Source organism: Uranotaenia lowii, chromosome 1 (assembly GCF_029784155.1).
Source record: "Uranotaenia lowii strain MFRU-FL chromosome 1, ASM2978415v1, whole genome shotgun sequence".
Lineage (NCBI taxonomy): Eukaryota > Metazoa > Arthropoda > Insecta > Diptera > Culicidae > Uranotaenia > Uranotaenia lowii.
The window spans coordinates 24,951,871-24,966,009 of NC_073691.1; the positions used below are offsets into that span (position 1 = coordinate 24,951,871).

Genomic DNA, 14,139 nt, shown 5'->3' on the forward strand with positions numbered 1-14,139 from the left:
GCACTCATTAGGTTGTCCAGCAAATTTTAACGACCCAAAAGCCGAGCTCGCAAAACCCATCCTGCGTAACTTTGGTTTCACCAAAGCCAAAATCAAACCACCAGAAGCATAGGCTGATGACTAATTCGACGTCACCCTCACCGTAACCCAATCAAGAATGGGACCGACTAAGAATTTTGAACTTTTTAAGAACCCAAAACCAGGAAATTGGCCCGTTCCAGTTTGCTGACTTACCTCTTGAGTTGTTGCGATTGTTGATCCTTCGATTGGAGCTGATGATCGATGATGCCGGTCACAGATCCTGGAACCAGAGATTCCTCGTCGATCGTTGTCGTCACTGTTGCTCCGGATGCTGCCGTCGTTGTTGTTGAAGTGTTTCCGGCCGCGGCACCCGTTTCCGGTTCCGTGTCTGGGGTGTCCGGTGGTAGGGACATTGGACTTCCTCCCTCCGAAGGATCACTTTCCATCATCTGGAACAGGTTGTCGTGGGCGGTGGCCCGAAGGTAGGAAATGCGCCGAGTTTTACGCTCATCCTCCTCGATTGTTAGGGGATTGGTGGTGGTTCCGGAGCCCGGATGGAAGTGCTTTTGTTTCTGCCGCATTACCACCTGGTTGGCATCTGTTGGATTGAAGATAAAAATGGGCTTGAGTAAGAAATGTTATTTAAAAAAGGCGAACACGACATATGGTTAAAATTCCATTTTCATCGGAAAGCTAAGCTGCAATGATTAACAGATGCTGTTATTTACAAATATTTTAAAAATTCTAAAATGTCAACTGCAGATGTCCGATTCTAAATTTCGGGATAGTCATGTTAAATCAAAATTAATGGAACCAGAAAATTAAAATAAAACTAAGCTAGAAAAATAAACAATTCAGAAATTAAAAAAAATAGGGAAAGACCTACACTTTGTATACAAAAACAATCTTTTAAAATTTCATTTTTGCTTATATGAGCTGAATTTTGAAAAATTATATCGTAATAAGAAGTAATGACACTTAAAAATAAATAAACTTTAAGTTTAAGAAAATTACCAAAATAACAATTATGATTTAAGAAAAAACTGTTTAAACACTGTAAAAGCATCCCAAAAAGATTCGTCTTAAAATTTATTTTTAAAATCCAATCCTACAGCATTAAATTTTCATTTCACTCTCTAAGTTCATTAAAATAGGAATCATTAATTTTTAATTTTTAATAAGGTTTCCGAAACAATTCTAAGTAAGTTCAAATTTATTAGATATTTTTTTAAGCAAGATGGAAGAAAACTAAATTATTTAAAATTGCATGTCGTTTGCTTTAACAAAATAAAATCGACTGAACTTTATTCAAAATTGAGAAAATCATTACTAATTCTTTATATTAAGTCAAGAATAAAAATCGAGGTGAAGTAATTGAAATTTGGAAAGAAAATTTTAAAAGAAATTTCTGTTTTTGTAATACCGAAAAATCTGAAAATATCAGCAATGAAAATATCTGTAAAACGATAAAAATGATGCCAGATTTAAACAAAATTTCGTCATTCAGAAACTGAAAATTACAAATTTAGAAAAAAAAGTCTCTAATATTTCACTGAACCAAAATCGGTAACACTAAGATAAAAAAAATAGAATGAAACTAAATTTCGGGACTCTAAATCTGAAAAACTAAATCAAAAATTGGAACAAGATGCCACAGATTGGTTATCGAAAAACTAATATTACAAAGGAAACTGTTGGACAAAAATATATTATTGCAGAACGAAATCTGAACGTTGAAAAATCTTGAAAACAAAAAGAAAAACAAGATAATAAAATATATTGGAATCCGTTAACAAAAACAAGCACACAAAAATTTTAATTGAAATCGATTAATTTTCAACTAAAATTACGTCAATTTTGTAGTTTGCGTCATTTTTGAAATTTTGGTGTACATTTTGTGTCATTATTGTCATTTTTGAGTAAATTGTGTGTCATTTTTGTGTAATTTTTGTGTCGTTTTTGTGCCATTTTTGTGTCATTTTCAAATCAAATTTTGTGTAATTTTTGTGTCATTTTTGTGCCATTTTTGTGTTTTTTTTCAAATTTTGTGTCATTTTTATGTTATTTTTAATCAATTTTGAAATCAATTTATTTTCAACTAGAATTTTTTTACGTCATTTTTGTAGTTTGCGTCATTTTTGAAATTTTTGTGTAAATTTGTTGTGAATTTTGTGTCATTTTTGTTCCATTTTCGTGTCATTTTGTGTCATTTTTTTGTCATTTTTGTATCCTTTTCGTGTCATTTTGTATAACTTTTGTGTCATTTTTGTGTAAATTTGGTCTAAATTTGGTGTCATTTTTTGCCATTTTGTGTCATATTTGTGTCCTTCTTGTGTCATTTTTGAGTAAATTTCGTGTCATTTTGTGTCATTTTTGTGTTAATTTTGTGTAATTTTTGTGTCATTTTTGTGGCATTTTTGACATTTTTTTTTGTAAACTTTGTGTCATTTTTGTGTCGTTGTGTCATTTTTGTGTCACTTTTGTGTCACTTCTGTGTCATTTTTGACATTTTTGTGTAAATTTTGTGCCATTTTTGTGTCAGTTTTGACATTTTTGAGTAAATTTTTTGTAAATATTGTATCATTTTTGTGCCATTTTTGTGTCATTTTTGTGACACCTTTGCGTCACTTTTGTGTCAATTTTTTTTTGAATTTTTGTGTCATTTTTGTGAGATTTCCATGTCATTTTTGTATCCTTTTTGTGTCATTTTGTTTCATTGTGGTGTAAATTTTGTGTCATTTTGTGTCTTTTTGTGCCATTTTCGTGTGATTTTTATGTCACTTTTGTGTCATTTCGTGTTATTTTTGTGTCATTTTTGTGTAAATTTTTTGTCATTTTGTTTTATATTTGTGCCATTTTTTTGTCATTTTTGTATAAATTTTATTTCATTTTTGTGTCCTTTTTGTGTCATTTTTGACATTTTTGTGTCACTTTTGTGTCGTTTTTGACATTTTTGTGTAAATTTTGTGTCATTTTTGTGTCAGTTTTGACATTTTTGTGTAAATTTTTTGTAAATATTGTATCATTTTTGTGCCATTTTTGTGTCATTTTGTGTAGTTTTTGTGTAAATTTTGTGTTATTTTTGTGTCATTTTGTGTTATTTTTGTGTAAATTTTGTTTTATTTTTGTGTTGTCACTTTTGTTATATTTTTGTGTACCTTTTGTGCCATTTTTGTGTCCATTGTGTGTCATTTTTGACATTTTTGTGTCCCTTTTGTGTCATTTTTGTGTCATTTTGCTGTCATTTCAGTATTATTTTCGTATCATTTTTGTGTCATTTCAGAGTCATTTTTGTATCATTTTTATGTTATTTTAGTATCTTTGTGTCACTTTTGTGTCATTTTTTTTGTAATTTTTGTGTCATTTTTGAATCATTTTTTGTCATTTTTAACATTTTTGTGTAAATTTTGTGTCACTTTTGAGTCATTTTTGTGTAAATTTTGTGTTATTTTTGTTTCATTTTTGGATCATTGTTGTGTAAATTTTGTGTTATTTTTGTTTCATTTTTGTGTTATTGTTGTGTAAATTTTGTGTCATGTTTGTGCCATTTTTTTCATTTTTGACATTTTTGTGTCTTTTTATGTCATTTTTGTGTAAATTTTATTTCATTTTTGTGTTATTTTTGTGTAATTTTTGCCATTTGTTTCATTTTTGTGTTATTTTTGTGCCATTTTTGTGTAAATTTTGTGTCATTTTTGTCATTTTGGGTAAGATTTGTATCATTTTTGCGTCTTTGTATCTTTTTGTGTCATTTTGTGTCATTTTGGTGTCATTTTTGTGTCATTTATGACATTTTTGTGTGAAATTTGTGTCGTTTTTGAGCCCTTTTTGTGTAATTTTTTTTTGTAATTTTGGTGTCATTTTTGTGTTATTCTGGTGTCAATTTTGTCACTTTCGTGTAATTTTTGGGTCATTTTGTGTAAATTTTGTGTCATTTTGTGTCATGTTTGTGTCATTTTTGTATCTTTTTGTGTCATTGTGTGTCATTTTTGACATTTTTGTGTTATTTTGATGTCAGTTTTGTGTCAATTTTGTGTCATTGTTGTGTAAATTTTGTGTCATTTTGTGCCATTTTTGTGTCATTGTGTGTTATTTTTGTGTCATTTTTGTGTCATTGTTGTGTAAATTTTGTGTCACGTTTGTGTCATTTTTGTCATTTTGGGTAAATTTTATGTGGTTTTTGTGGCATTTTTTTCTTTTTTGACATTTTTGTGTCTTTTTTGTGTCATTTTGTGTTATTTTTGTGTCATTTTTGTGCCATTTTGTGTTATTTTTGTGACATTTTTGTGTCCTTTTTTTGTGTCATTTTTGTGTATATTTTTTTGTCATTTTTGTGTCATTTTTGTGCCATTTTTGTCATTTTTGACATTTTTGTGTAAATTTTGTGTCATTTTGTGCCATTTTTGTGTCAGTTTTGTGCCATTTTGTGTCATTTTTGACATTTTTGTGTAAATTTTGTGTCATTTTTGTGTCATATTTGTGTCATTTTTGTGTCATGTTTGTGTAAATTTTATTTCATTTTTGTGTAAATTTCGTGTCATTTTGTGTCATTTTTGTGTTAATTTTGTGTCAGTTTTGTGTCATGTTTGTGTCACTTTTGTGTCATGTTTGTGTCGTTTTTGTGTAAATTTTGTGTCATCTTTGTATCATTTTGCGTCATTTTTGTGTAAATTTTGTATAAATGTTGTGTCATTTTTGTGTCATTTTTGTGTCATTTTTGTGTCATTTTTGACATTTTTTTTGTAAATTTTGTGTCATTTTTGTGCCATTTTTTTGTCATTGTTGTGTCATTTTTTTGTCATTGTTGTGTCATTTTTGACATTTTTGTGTTAATTTTGTGTCATTTTTGTGTCAGTTTTGAAATTTTTGTGTAAATTTTTTGTAAATATTGTATCATTTTTGTGTCATTTTTGTGTCATTTTTTTTTATTTTTGTGTCCATTTTGTGACAATTTTGTGTAAATTTTATTTTATTTTTTTGCTATTTTTGTGTTATTTTTGTGTCATTTTTGTGTCATTTTTGTGTCATTTTGTGTTATTTTTGTGTAAATTTTGGTTTTATTTTTGTGTTGTCACTTTTGTATTATTTTTGTGTCATTTTTTGTCATTTTTGTGTCAATTTTGTGTAATTTTTACTTCATTTTGTGTCATTTTTGCCTCAATTTGTGTCATTCTTGTAATTTCTGTCATTTTTTGCGTATTTCGTAATTTTAGTTTATCTGTTATTTTTTTTTTTCTAATTTCCTGTTTCCGGTTTCCAAAATCTAATTTCTTATTCTTATTTAAAGCTAGTTTATTAGATCATGCAATGTGATAATTTAAATTCTGAAATATTAATTGCTTGGTTCAACTTTTCCATTTACTCTTTCGAATATCTTTTTTTGAATGATTTTTTTTTCGATTTCCAATTTCAACTTTGCATATATGTCTTATTCTATTTGGAACCGCATGTCAAAATTCAAAAATGAATATTATAAAATATGTAGATTTAAATCTGTTTTTAAATTTCTTTTCATTAAGATTTGTATTTCCAATAGCTAATTTCCAATTGCTCATCACGAAATAGTTGCTAGCAAACTGCGGACCAAAAACGAGATATCACGATTTTTCGCTTGACGACGCATAACTCAAATGTGATGCATTTTATCAAGAAACTTTCTTCTTCAAAATTTTATAAGGCACTGTCGATAACTCCTAAATTTGTAGAAATTGGTCCAATAGTTTCTGAGATAGAAAATGCACAATTTTGGTGTTTTCTTCTTCTTAGAATTATTTGCAGTCCTTAATGTGTTAAGAACATTACATTCGCAGTTTTCTATTCCTCCAATACATTCACGGCTGCATGTTCCTTCTTTATTTAACATGTTTTACATGAAATTTTCAACTTCTAGTTAGTTGAAATTTAATCGGCAACATTCGATTTTGGCAACACACAATTTACGGATGTGTTGTCAAAATCGAACGGGATCTGTATCTCAAAAGTTTTAAAACCTTGGAAAAACTGATGTGCTACGGTGAAATTCAAAAGCTGACATTTTAAAGTTCTGAAATTTAAAAATTTTTAAGCTTCGAAGCCTAAATTTTTGCATTTTTTAAGGTATTTAAGTTATTTGATGGTTTTTTTTTAATATTCGTAATCAGAATTCCGAAATTAAGGATGATGGCCAATATTTGTCTTATAGTTGAGACTTCCGAAATTTGGTTAGGTTAGGTTTTGACATGTGCGGAAAAATCTGAAAGATCAATTTCTAGCACCGAAGTGCTAAGGGCTATTATTGAAAATTTAGATTCATGTAAAAAATTGAAAAAAATTCAGAATATTTTGTCAAAATATTTGAGGAAGCTAGTGCAGAGATTTCTTTTCAGCGTGAGTGAACATGCCAAACGATTCTTCGTATAACGGATATAGCTTTTTGTACCAACACTTAAAAGTCTTAGTGCAGAATTTTTAAACTTAAAAAACGCTAATAAAAGGTTGATCAGGTTTAATAGACCAATTTTTTTTGTAATTCTTAGTTGGATTTAAAACACTTTTCTAAAATTTCAAAAGCCTCATTTTATTCCATTTCTATTGGAAATTGGAAAAAAATTTAACACTCAACTAACTCAAAACATTTCAAAATATCGAATTTCAAAATAAGTTCTATCGACATTGAACTAGCTTTTATTAATGTCATCAGAATTTGGTATATTCAAAAACGGAATAATGAAGATTTGGAATAATCGAAAGATTTGAAAATAAGACTATCATACTATAGTATTTCTAAATTTTATGATATAGCTTTACGGATATCATAAAAGTTTCCCTTCTTTACGAAAGATTTGGTGCATAGAAATAGTTATGAATTTGATCAAATTTGTTAACGAACGTAGCTTTTAGTATACACACGATGTGAGTGGATGCAATGTTAGCTCGGTCAGCTCGAATTAGAGAACAGTAAAAATTACAATCAGTTAGGTATAAATTAGTAAATCAGACCACAAAAAGAGATTGAAAACAGATGAATAGTTAGTTAGTCACTGGTCGAAATCAAACAGGAGTAGTAAGAAGAACAAGTCCGAAAGTCAAACACAAAAAAGGAACAAAAGTGAACAGAAAAAAAAATGCAACAACCTGAACACAAATTCAACGTCGTCGGCCGGACCGCCATCTTGTTGCCGCCACTTCCGGCATTTGTCGAAGAAAGCCGCGGCGCATTGGAGGTGTTGGTGCCAGTGTTGTTGTTGGGAGTGTTTAAATTTAAGGGAAGCAAAGGAGACAGGAGTGGGGATTGAGAATACAAACTAGGAGATGGAAGCAACTTCATATCGAAATCCCCATCGGTTCCAGCTCCCTCGTCACTACTGCAGCAAAATTGCTCCGATCCGGTTCCAGCTTCCGGTTGACTGTGAACCTCGACAATCGTTTGATTGCGATGCATCATTTTCATCCGGAACTGTTCCTCTGAGAGAGGTTGCAGCCTGTGAGCGGCTGCATATGTTCGAACCGGAGGAATCGGAGCCATGCCCAGCGTTAGGGTTTTTCCGTTGGAACCGTTGAAGGAGAACACTCTGCCGTTGGAGTTTTGGACAGTATTTGGGAGGGGAGCTGAGACAGGAGCGGGACTCATTAAGGATTGTGACTGTTGTGCAGATGATGTTGTTGTTGGTGGTGGTAAGAATGATGCAGTGTTGTGGTTGTTTGTGGTGGTGTTCGTGGAGGTGATGATTGGTGGCGGTACAAATGCTCCCGATGAGGCCGGTCCCTGTAGCCAAAATGCTGTTTCCGGGAAGGAAAAAGTCAAGACACAGAAACAACACAATCAGAAACGATAACGATGATAAATGAATTTTCAAATGAGTGTCTTATAAATGATAAATCCCTTCTCCAAAGTATTCAGGTTAATGAACCTTCTTCCTCAGAAAAAAAAATCTGTAACGAGATTAAGTGGTAATCCAAAAAAAAAGGAATCTTCAAACACCCACCTGTCGAGTTTCGGACCGCATTGCGGTAGGAGTTTTCCCGAACCGGCCGCTGTCGGAGCAAGGTACAGCCACCGGGACCAGATGCACCCGGCAAAGATTGTGGGCCTTGATCTTGATCAGCCAGCATCGCATTGGCTGCTGGACGAACTGGGGAGTGATCCTTTAGGGAGCTAGAGCAGCTGGATTCGACCGAGAGTGACCGGACCCGGATTGGGGTCCGGTGCGATTCCGAATCGGAACTGACCGAGCGGGGTTTTTCCTCTGGAAAGATTAAAAAAAAATAATATTTTTAAAATGTTATCAAAATTTTTCGAAGAAGGTTGAAGAAGAAAATTTTAAATCTATCAGTCTATTCGTCCGACAGCTACCCAATCTTCCTAGCCTTATAATTTATCAGATCATAAGTATCTCATTTTCTAAACACATAAGAAGGTCAGTCAATCAGTTAGGCATCAATCGATCAGACTAATTGGCCCATAACAAGGTACGAATGTTTGTTGAAGACACCCTGATTCAATCTTGGCAATAAAATCCTTCTTTTATAGCGAAATTCACTGGGCATGTCTTAATAAGATTTCTCCTTTCGTTGAACTCATAGAAAAACTTTCATAAACTGTTCAATTAGGGTTGCCAGGAACTTTCAAGGTCTCGCAATGTTTCTGGGACCCTTTTGTGCAGATTATTATTGCTAAGGATCATTTCAACCTTAATGGATCTACTGTTCAGACTTCTATACTCTAAAGATTCAAGCGTTTGAAGGTTTTTGGGATAGAAAAAAACATTATATTATCATCATATGATACCTTTCAACCATAGCTTCAACTATTATAAGCCGTCCATTTAAGAAAATTTTGATTCATTTGGCATTCGGTGTCATATTTTTTTTTAATTTACAGTCAAAGACATGAAGTTATCGTAAATCGTGCCTAGAATAGCGATACACTTGAAACCTTTTCCATTAGAATCTTTTTCCTAAACCTCATCGAGGAGATCGTCAAGATTTTTCTACAAGTTTTGTTGTGTAGTACCTAAACCTTTATCATCATCAACCATAACCTACTGACACTTGAGATGGTGAGTGAGATTTTCATCGTTTATTTCACCGATCTCTTGATCATGGCTAGTTGAATATTATTATTCGTGCCGACCTTATCGACGCCTTGAAGTCGTGAACAGCTTGAAAACTGCTTCAAGTGTATGGTCATAGCTTTTGGCTGGGGCTCTCTCAATATCTAACGCCTTGGATTCCCACCAGTCTTTCTATATAATCTCCCTTTTTTTGTTAGTTGGTAACCACAGGTGGTAAATCCCGGTTTACGGATTGTATTTCAAGGCACGGCGAGCCACCGCGTCTCCCCAGTTTGCTACTCTGGGTCCATGAGAAAAATGGAAAGACTCGTGATATAATTCGTGTATACCTTCTACTCCCTAAACTCCACCTGGTGCCGCAGATCTAGTTCCCACTTCAAACTGTTTGACACACTATCCTTCAATAGTGGGAGCTCTATCCGCGCTAGTGCGCTCCAAGGCAATACTCATAGACGAGGCCAGCTTCAGCAAAACCTCTCATCCTTACGACATCAAGTCTGAACTCTCCTCTAACGAATTGAGAACCGACATCTCCTCGCGATGACTCGTGATTCCCACATAAACCTCTTCTCTTCGCGACTTGAGGTCTGATCTCCTCTAGCGACTCGAGATCTGACCTCTCCTCGTAATGACTCGAGGTAACCACTTATACTAGATTGAAGGCATGATCTCTCCTCCAGCGACTCAAGAACCGACCTCGTAAAGATTCGGGGTAGACCACACAAACGTCTCATCCTGAAGACTCGAGGCCTGACCTCATCCCAACGACTCGAAGCCCGACCTCTTATCTCCAGGATTCGTCGTATGCCGATCGAGAACAGCTTATCCTAGACACGCGCCTGTCACAGCACGAGCGCGGGTCTTAACTGAGTCACCCGGCGTTTAGAGCCACTCCATCCGTGGGTATTCCCCGATCGTTGAATAACCCTTTCCCAACGATTTCTTATCCCCGCAAACCTCAAACAGACAAACAGCACGTGTTCGGGTGTCTCCTTTTCGTCACCACAATCTGGGCAATATGGCGAAGCCACATGTCCAAATCGGTAGTGGTACTTCATGAAGCATCCATGACCAATCAATCAGGAATAGCGTCATATGGAAGTCCATTTCAGCGTGACTTCTTACGATCCAGCTGCCAATGTGTGGGATCAAACGATGGGTCCACCTTCCTCTCGCTGAACTGTCTCACAGCTGCTGCCAGTTGGACATCGAGTCCTCATGGCAAGATCTCGAATGTTGGGCCGGATTGCCGAGGAGTTCGACATCATCCGTGTGAGTGCGGCCGTGGCCATTTCCGCTCTCTTACCCACGTAGTCGACAAGACTCGTGAAGCTTAGTCTATCGTCGATCATCACCTCTAGGTATAGACTTGCGCGTTTGGACCCGATATCTCAGAGTCCAACTGCAATGGTACCTGCTTGGGGTAAGATCAGGTTGGTGATCAGCAGCATCTCGATTTTGAGGTGGGCTAGACGCAGGCACTTGAAGGGCATCCAGCTTTACACTGTCTGGATAGCTACCGTGGCCAGTAGCTCAACCTCTGCTGTTGAGGAGCCTCTCGCCAAGAGGACTACATCATCCGCAAATCCTACGAGTTCAGCTCCCGATGTTAGTCTCATCAGGACCGGGCCAACTATTGATCCCTGTGTCACACCCACCGAAGCCTCTAGTGTCCTTATGTCCTCACCGGTCATATACTGCAGTTGGCGATTGTGGAAGTAACTTTCCACAAGCCTATACAGATATGCCGGGATCCTCATTTAGATGAGCGACGACGTAATCGCTGTCCAACTTACACTGTTGAAAGCGTTCTTCACATCCAGAGTGACCACCGCGCAATCGGAGCCCTCTCCTCTTGGTTAGCCTGGCTCTGTCCGCTATCTCGATGACCGAGCGGATGGCATCTACAGTGCTGCGACCTCGACGGAAACTAAACTGTTTCTCCGAGAGTCCGCCCTTGCTTTCAGTGTATCTCTGAAGTCGGTTCTGAAACACCTTTTCGAGGACCTTACCCGCTGTATCCAGTAGACAGATCATCCGATACGCGCCGAAGTTGGCGTATATAGTCTTACCTGGTAAGCCCTATGTGGCTATCTCTCGCATGTCCTGAGTACCAAAGACCTTAATCTCGTCGTCCGGTGTTACATCTTTACATCCAGCCTTGTAAACATGGCCTTATGTGCTCCTTCCAATCACCGAATCTTATAATGCTCAAACTTACAGCTCAGGCGATGAAGTATTTTACTGGGTTTGTATCTGTAATTTTGACTGTCCAGAGGTCATTGCTGGGTTGAGCTTAATACTACACAAAGTCTTTTGGAAAGTTATTCCACCACATAGTTCTCAACTGATGAAGATGATGGTTTACGGACCCAATACATCCAGGGAACTTTACTAACTAACTAAAAACTTCATTGAAACGAGCGCAACATGTATGTAAAGGATTTTTTGGCCGAATCGGGTTCGTCGAATATTTAGCAAGTTTGAGGAATTCATGCGTCCGAGTTGCGTTACAAGAGCGTTAAACGAAATTAACGACTACAATTCCGGGCAATCCACACTATTCTGTAGAATATCCAAGGTGAACAGTTGTTGTAGCAGAGTGCGTATTGATGCCGGTAGATTTGGTATGGTCAGTAGGAGGGCGGGAGGTTCAAGGCTTCGTGCCATGTTATCTGGCGCAGAGCGTATCTGAGGAAGCATCGTATGCTTCCCGATTCAATAATAGCGCATAGATCGTTGATAAAAAGAACGAACATCAAAGGGCCCAGGTAACTTCCTTGTGGAACTCCAGAAGTGATTGTCGAGTTTACGTTGTTCAAGCGTCCGTAAGCAGTTCGGTCAACGAGATAAGAGTTGATCCAATTGCAAAGCCAATCAAGTAGTTCTATGCGACGCCTTTTTTCGATGACAAATTTGTGCGGTATTCTATCAAAAGCCTTGCTCAAGTCTACATAAACTGCATTGACTTGTTGACGTTTGTCAAGCCTAGTAACCAACTTAGAAACGCAAGCCAAAAGGTTGGTGGTCGTAGATCTACGTTTACGTTTCATGAACCCATGTTGATGTTCAGAAATACAGTGATAAAGCTCTTGAATACCTTAGGCAAACAGCTTAGAATCGAAATCCCTCGGTAGTTTTCCACTCGATCTTAGTCGCCGGATTTGAGGATTGGATTGTCCGATGGGAAAAGTACACACCGTACAAGAGTGGTTAAAAATTATCGAAATGGGTACGGATAACGAATCGGCGCATTTCTTAACCAGAATTGGTGGAATGCCATCTGGTCCAGGTCCTTTTGTTTCATCTAACGTAGACAGCTTCCGGAAGACGCCATTCGAGGAGAAATGAATTCAGCATAGGAAGGTCGAAGTCACGATTCGGCAAGATACTTAAGTATGATTCGCATTAAAGTGGTCAGTAAGTGCTAAGCACAATCTGAAAAAATGCCGAAAATTGGTGAGCAACAGCAGTTGACGTTTCGGCAGTTAATACCTTTCTCTGGCGATCTTTTCTTTGCTTTGGATAGACTGCTACTAGTTTCAAAGTGGTTCTTAAGCTTGATAGAACCTTCCATGACAAATGTTTAATACCGCTACACTCAGGTCGTATGATTCAAAAAGTGTATTGAGTACGATAAGAAACGTCAGATAACCGGTAGCCTAAAGAAGATGATGACGGTATTCTCCTGTAATACTCTGTTCCTTGTCCTAGTTTACAGTCATAGGGAACTTAGAATAGGAATGGAAATGTATGACATCGTAATTAAAAACCCACGATCGATTATGTACAATCGAGACTTTTTCAATCGTATGGATAGAATAAATTTTGTCGCAAGCTTTGATAACATCAGAGTTCTTCGCTAAGAAAGTTCGTCGGACCGATGCCATAGGCGATCGAGGATCCAAATGGAAGGTTCTCTAAAATATGGTAGCTATATCAAATTTCATCGAACCATTATCGATGAAAAATCGTCGGACCGGGGAGATAAGAAGTCGTTGGGCCGGAGCCATTCTCAGGTTATCACACCGCAGCCATTATTGGCAGGTCGTCATGACAGGAATTCGGAAAGAGCCACTGGAAGGTCGTCAAACCAAAACCATATGTAGGTCACTGAACTAGAGATATGAAAGGTCGAGGTTGGACCAGAGTAGTTGGACCAGAAGCCATTGGAAGGACAAAGACGAAATACTATTGACGAACGAACCAAAATCAGGGAAGCAAATCGAGAAGATCTGATAATGATAATTGGTTTATCACTTGTTTAACACTTATCGATAAATATTAGAACGCGGTGACTTCTCATCCCTTTCCAATGCCGATCAAGATAACTCGTCCGAAATTATTTTCTCTCGGTCAGTTCTAGTTCTGAGAATATTCTCCGACAAAACTGGAAGCGATCGATAGAACAAACGCTCAGAGAGTGCTTTTTCTAACTATTTACGTCCATTCTGATTCTGCGCGCCCTGAATTCCATGTAAAATAGTGAGAAATTTTCTCTCGTCCGGGAGCGAGAACTTATACTTAACGTTACAAGAGACGATAAATTTGAATCCGAATGCACAACTTATCGAGAGCAAAATTGAAGTTAATAAGCGCTAGTAAAGTGTTCTTGCGGATGAAAATCTCTCTCACGGGTGTTTTGATCGTCAAATTCTATCGGAGGATAACGATGTTCCCTGACCAAAATAAGGTTCTCGTCTAGTTTTTTGGAAGGTCATCGAGCAAAACCCGAGGAAGGTCCGAAGCGAATATGGATGAAGTAGACGGTTTAATAAAGTCTAATATTTTGTCCCGTTAGATGAATTTTTAGTCGGAGGAAACCAATTTTTTATCAGATTTATTGTACCTTATGTCCCTCGTTTCAGTCTTTTGTCAAGGTATTCCTTAAAATATCTTCTAGTATAACCTTTTGCACGAATAAGCATGGTTGAAGACCTACCTGTCGACCTTCGCCAGCCGGTACTTTCAGCTTTAAGTTCAAACTCTTTCCGTCGCACCGAAACGTTGGAAACGACCTGTTTCGGGTTCAACCTAAAAAATAAAATAAAAATCCTTTAGTTTT

At 36.5% G+C, this 14,139-nt stretch overlaps 1 protein-coding gene across 7 annotated transcripts in view; it reads right to left on the reverse strand.

Annotated features, from left to right (window-relative positions):
- LOC129741867 (uncharacterized) overlaps positions 1 to 14,139 on the reverse strand; it is a 544,810-nt gene that overhangs the window by 88,592 nt on the left and 442,079 nt on the right. For 6 of the 7 annotated variants that reach the window (XM_055733690.1, XM_055733681.1, XM_055733685.1 and 3 more), the window contains 4 exons: positions 14,017 to 14,108; positions 7,986 to 8,246; positions 7,135 to 7,779; positions 235 to 619 (listed from right to left, as the gene is read on the reverse strand). In XM_055733690.1, the coding sequence (XP_055589665.1) occupies positions 235 to 619; positions 7,135 to 7,779; positions 7,986 to 8,246; positions 14,017 to 14,108 (1,383 nt within the window). The remainder of the gene's footprint in view (positions 1 to 234; positions 620 to 7,134; positions 7,780 to 7,985; positions 8,247 to 14,016; positions 14,109 to 14,139) is intronic. The other variant, XM_055733697.1, reaches the window with a different exon arrangement.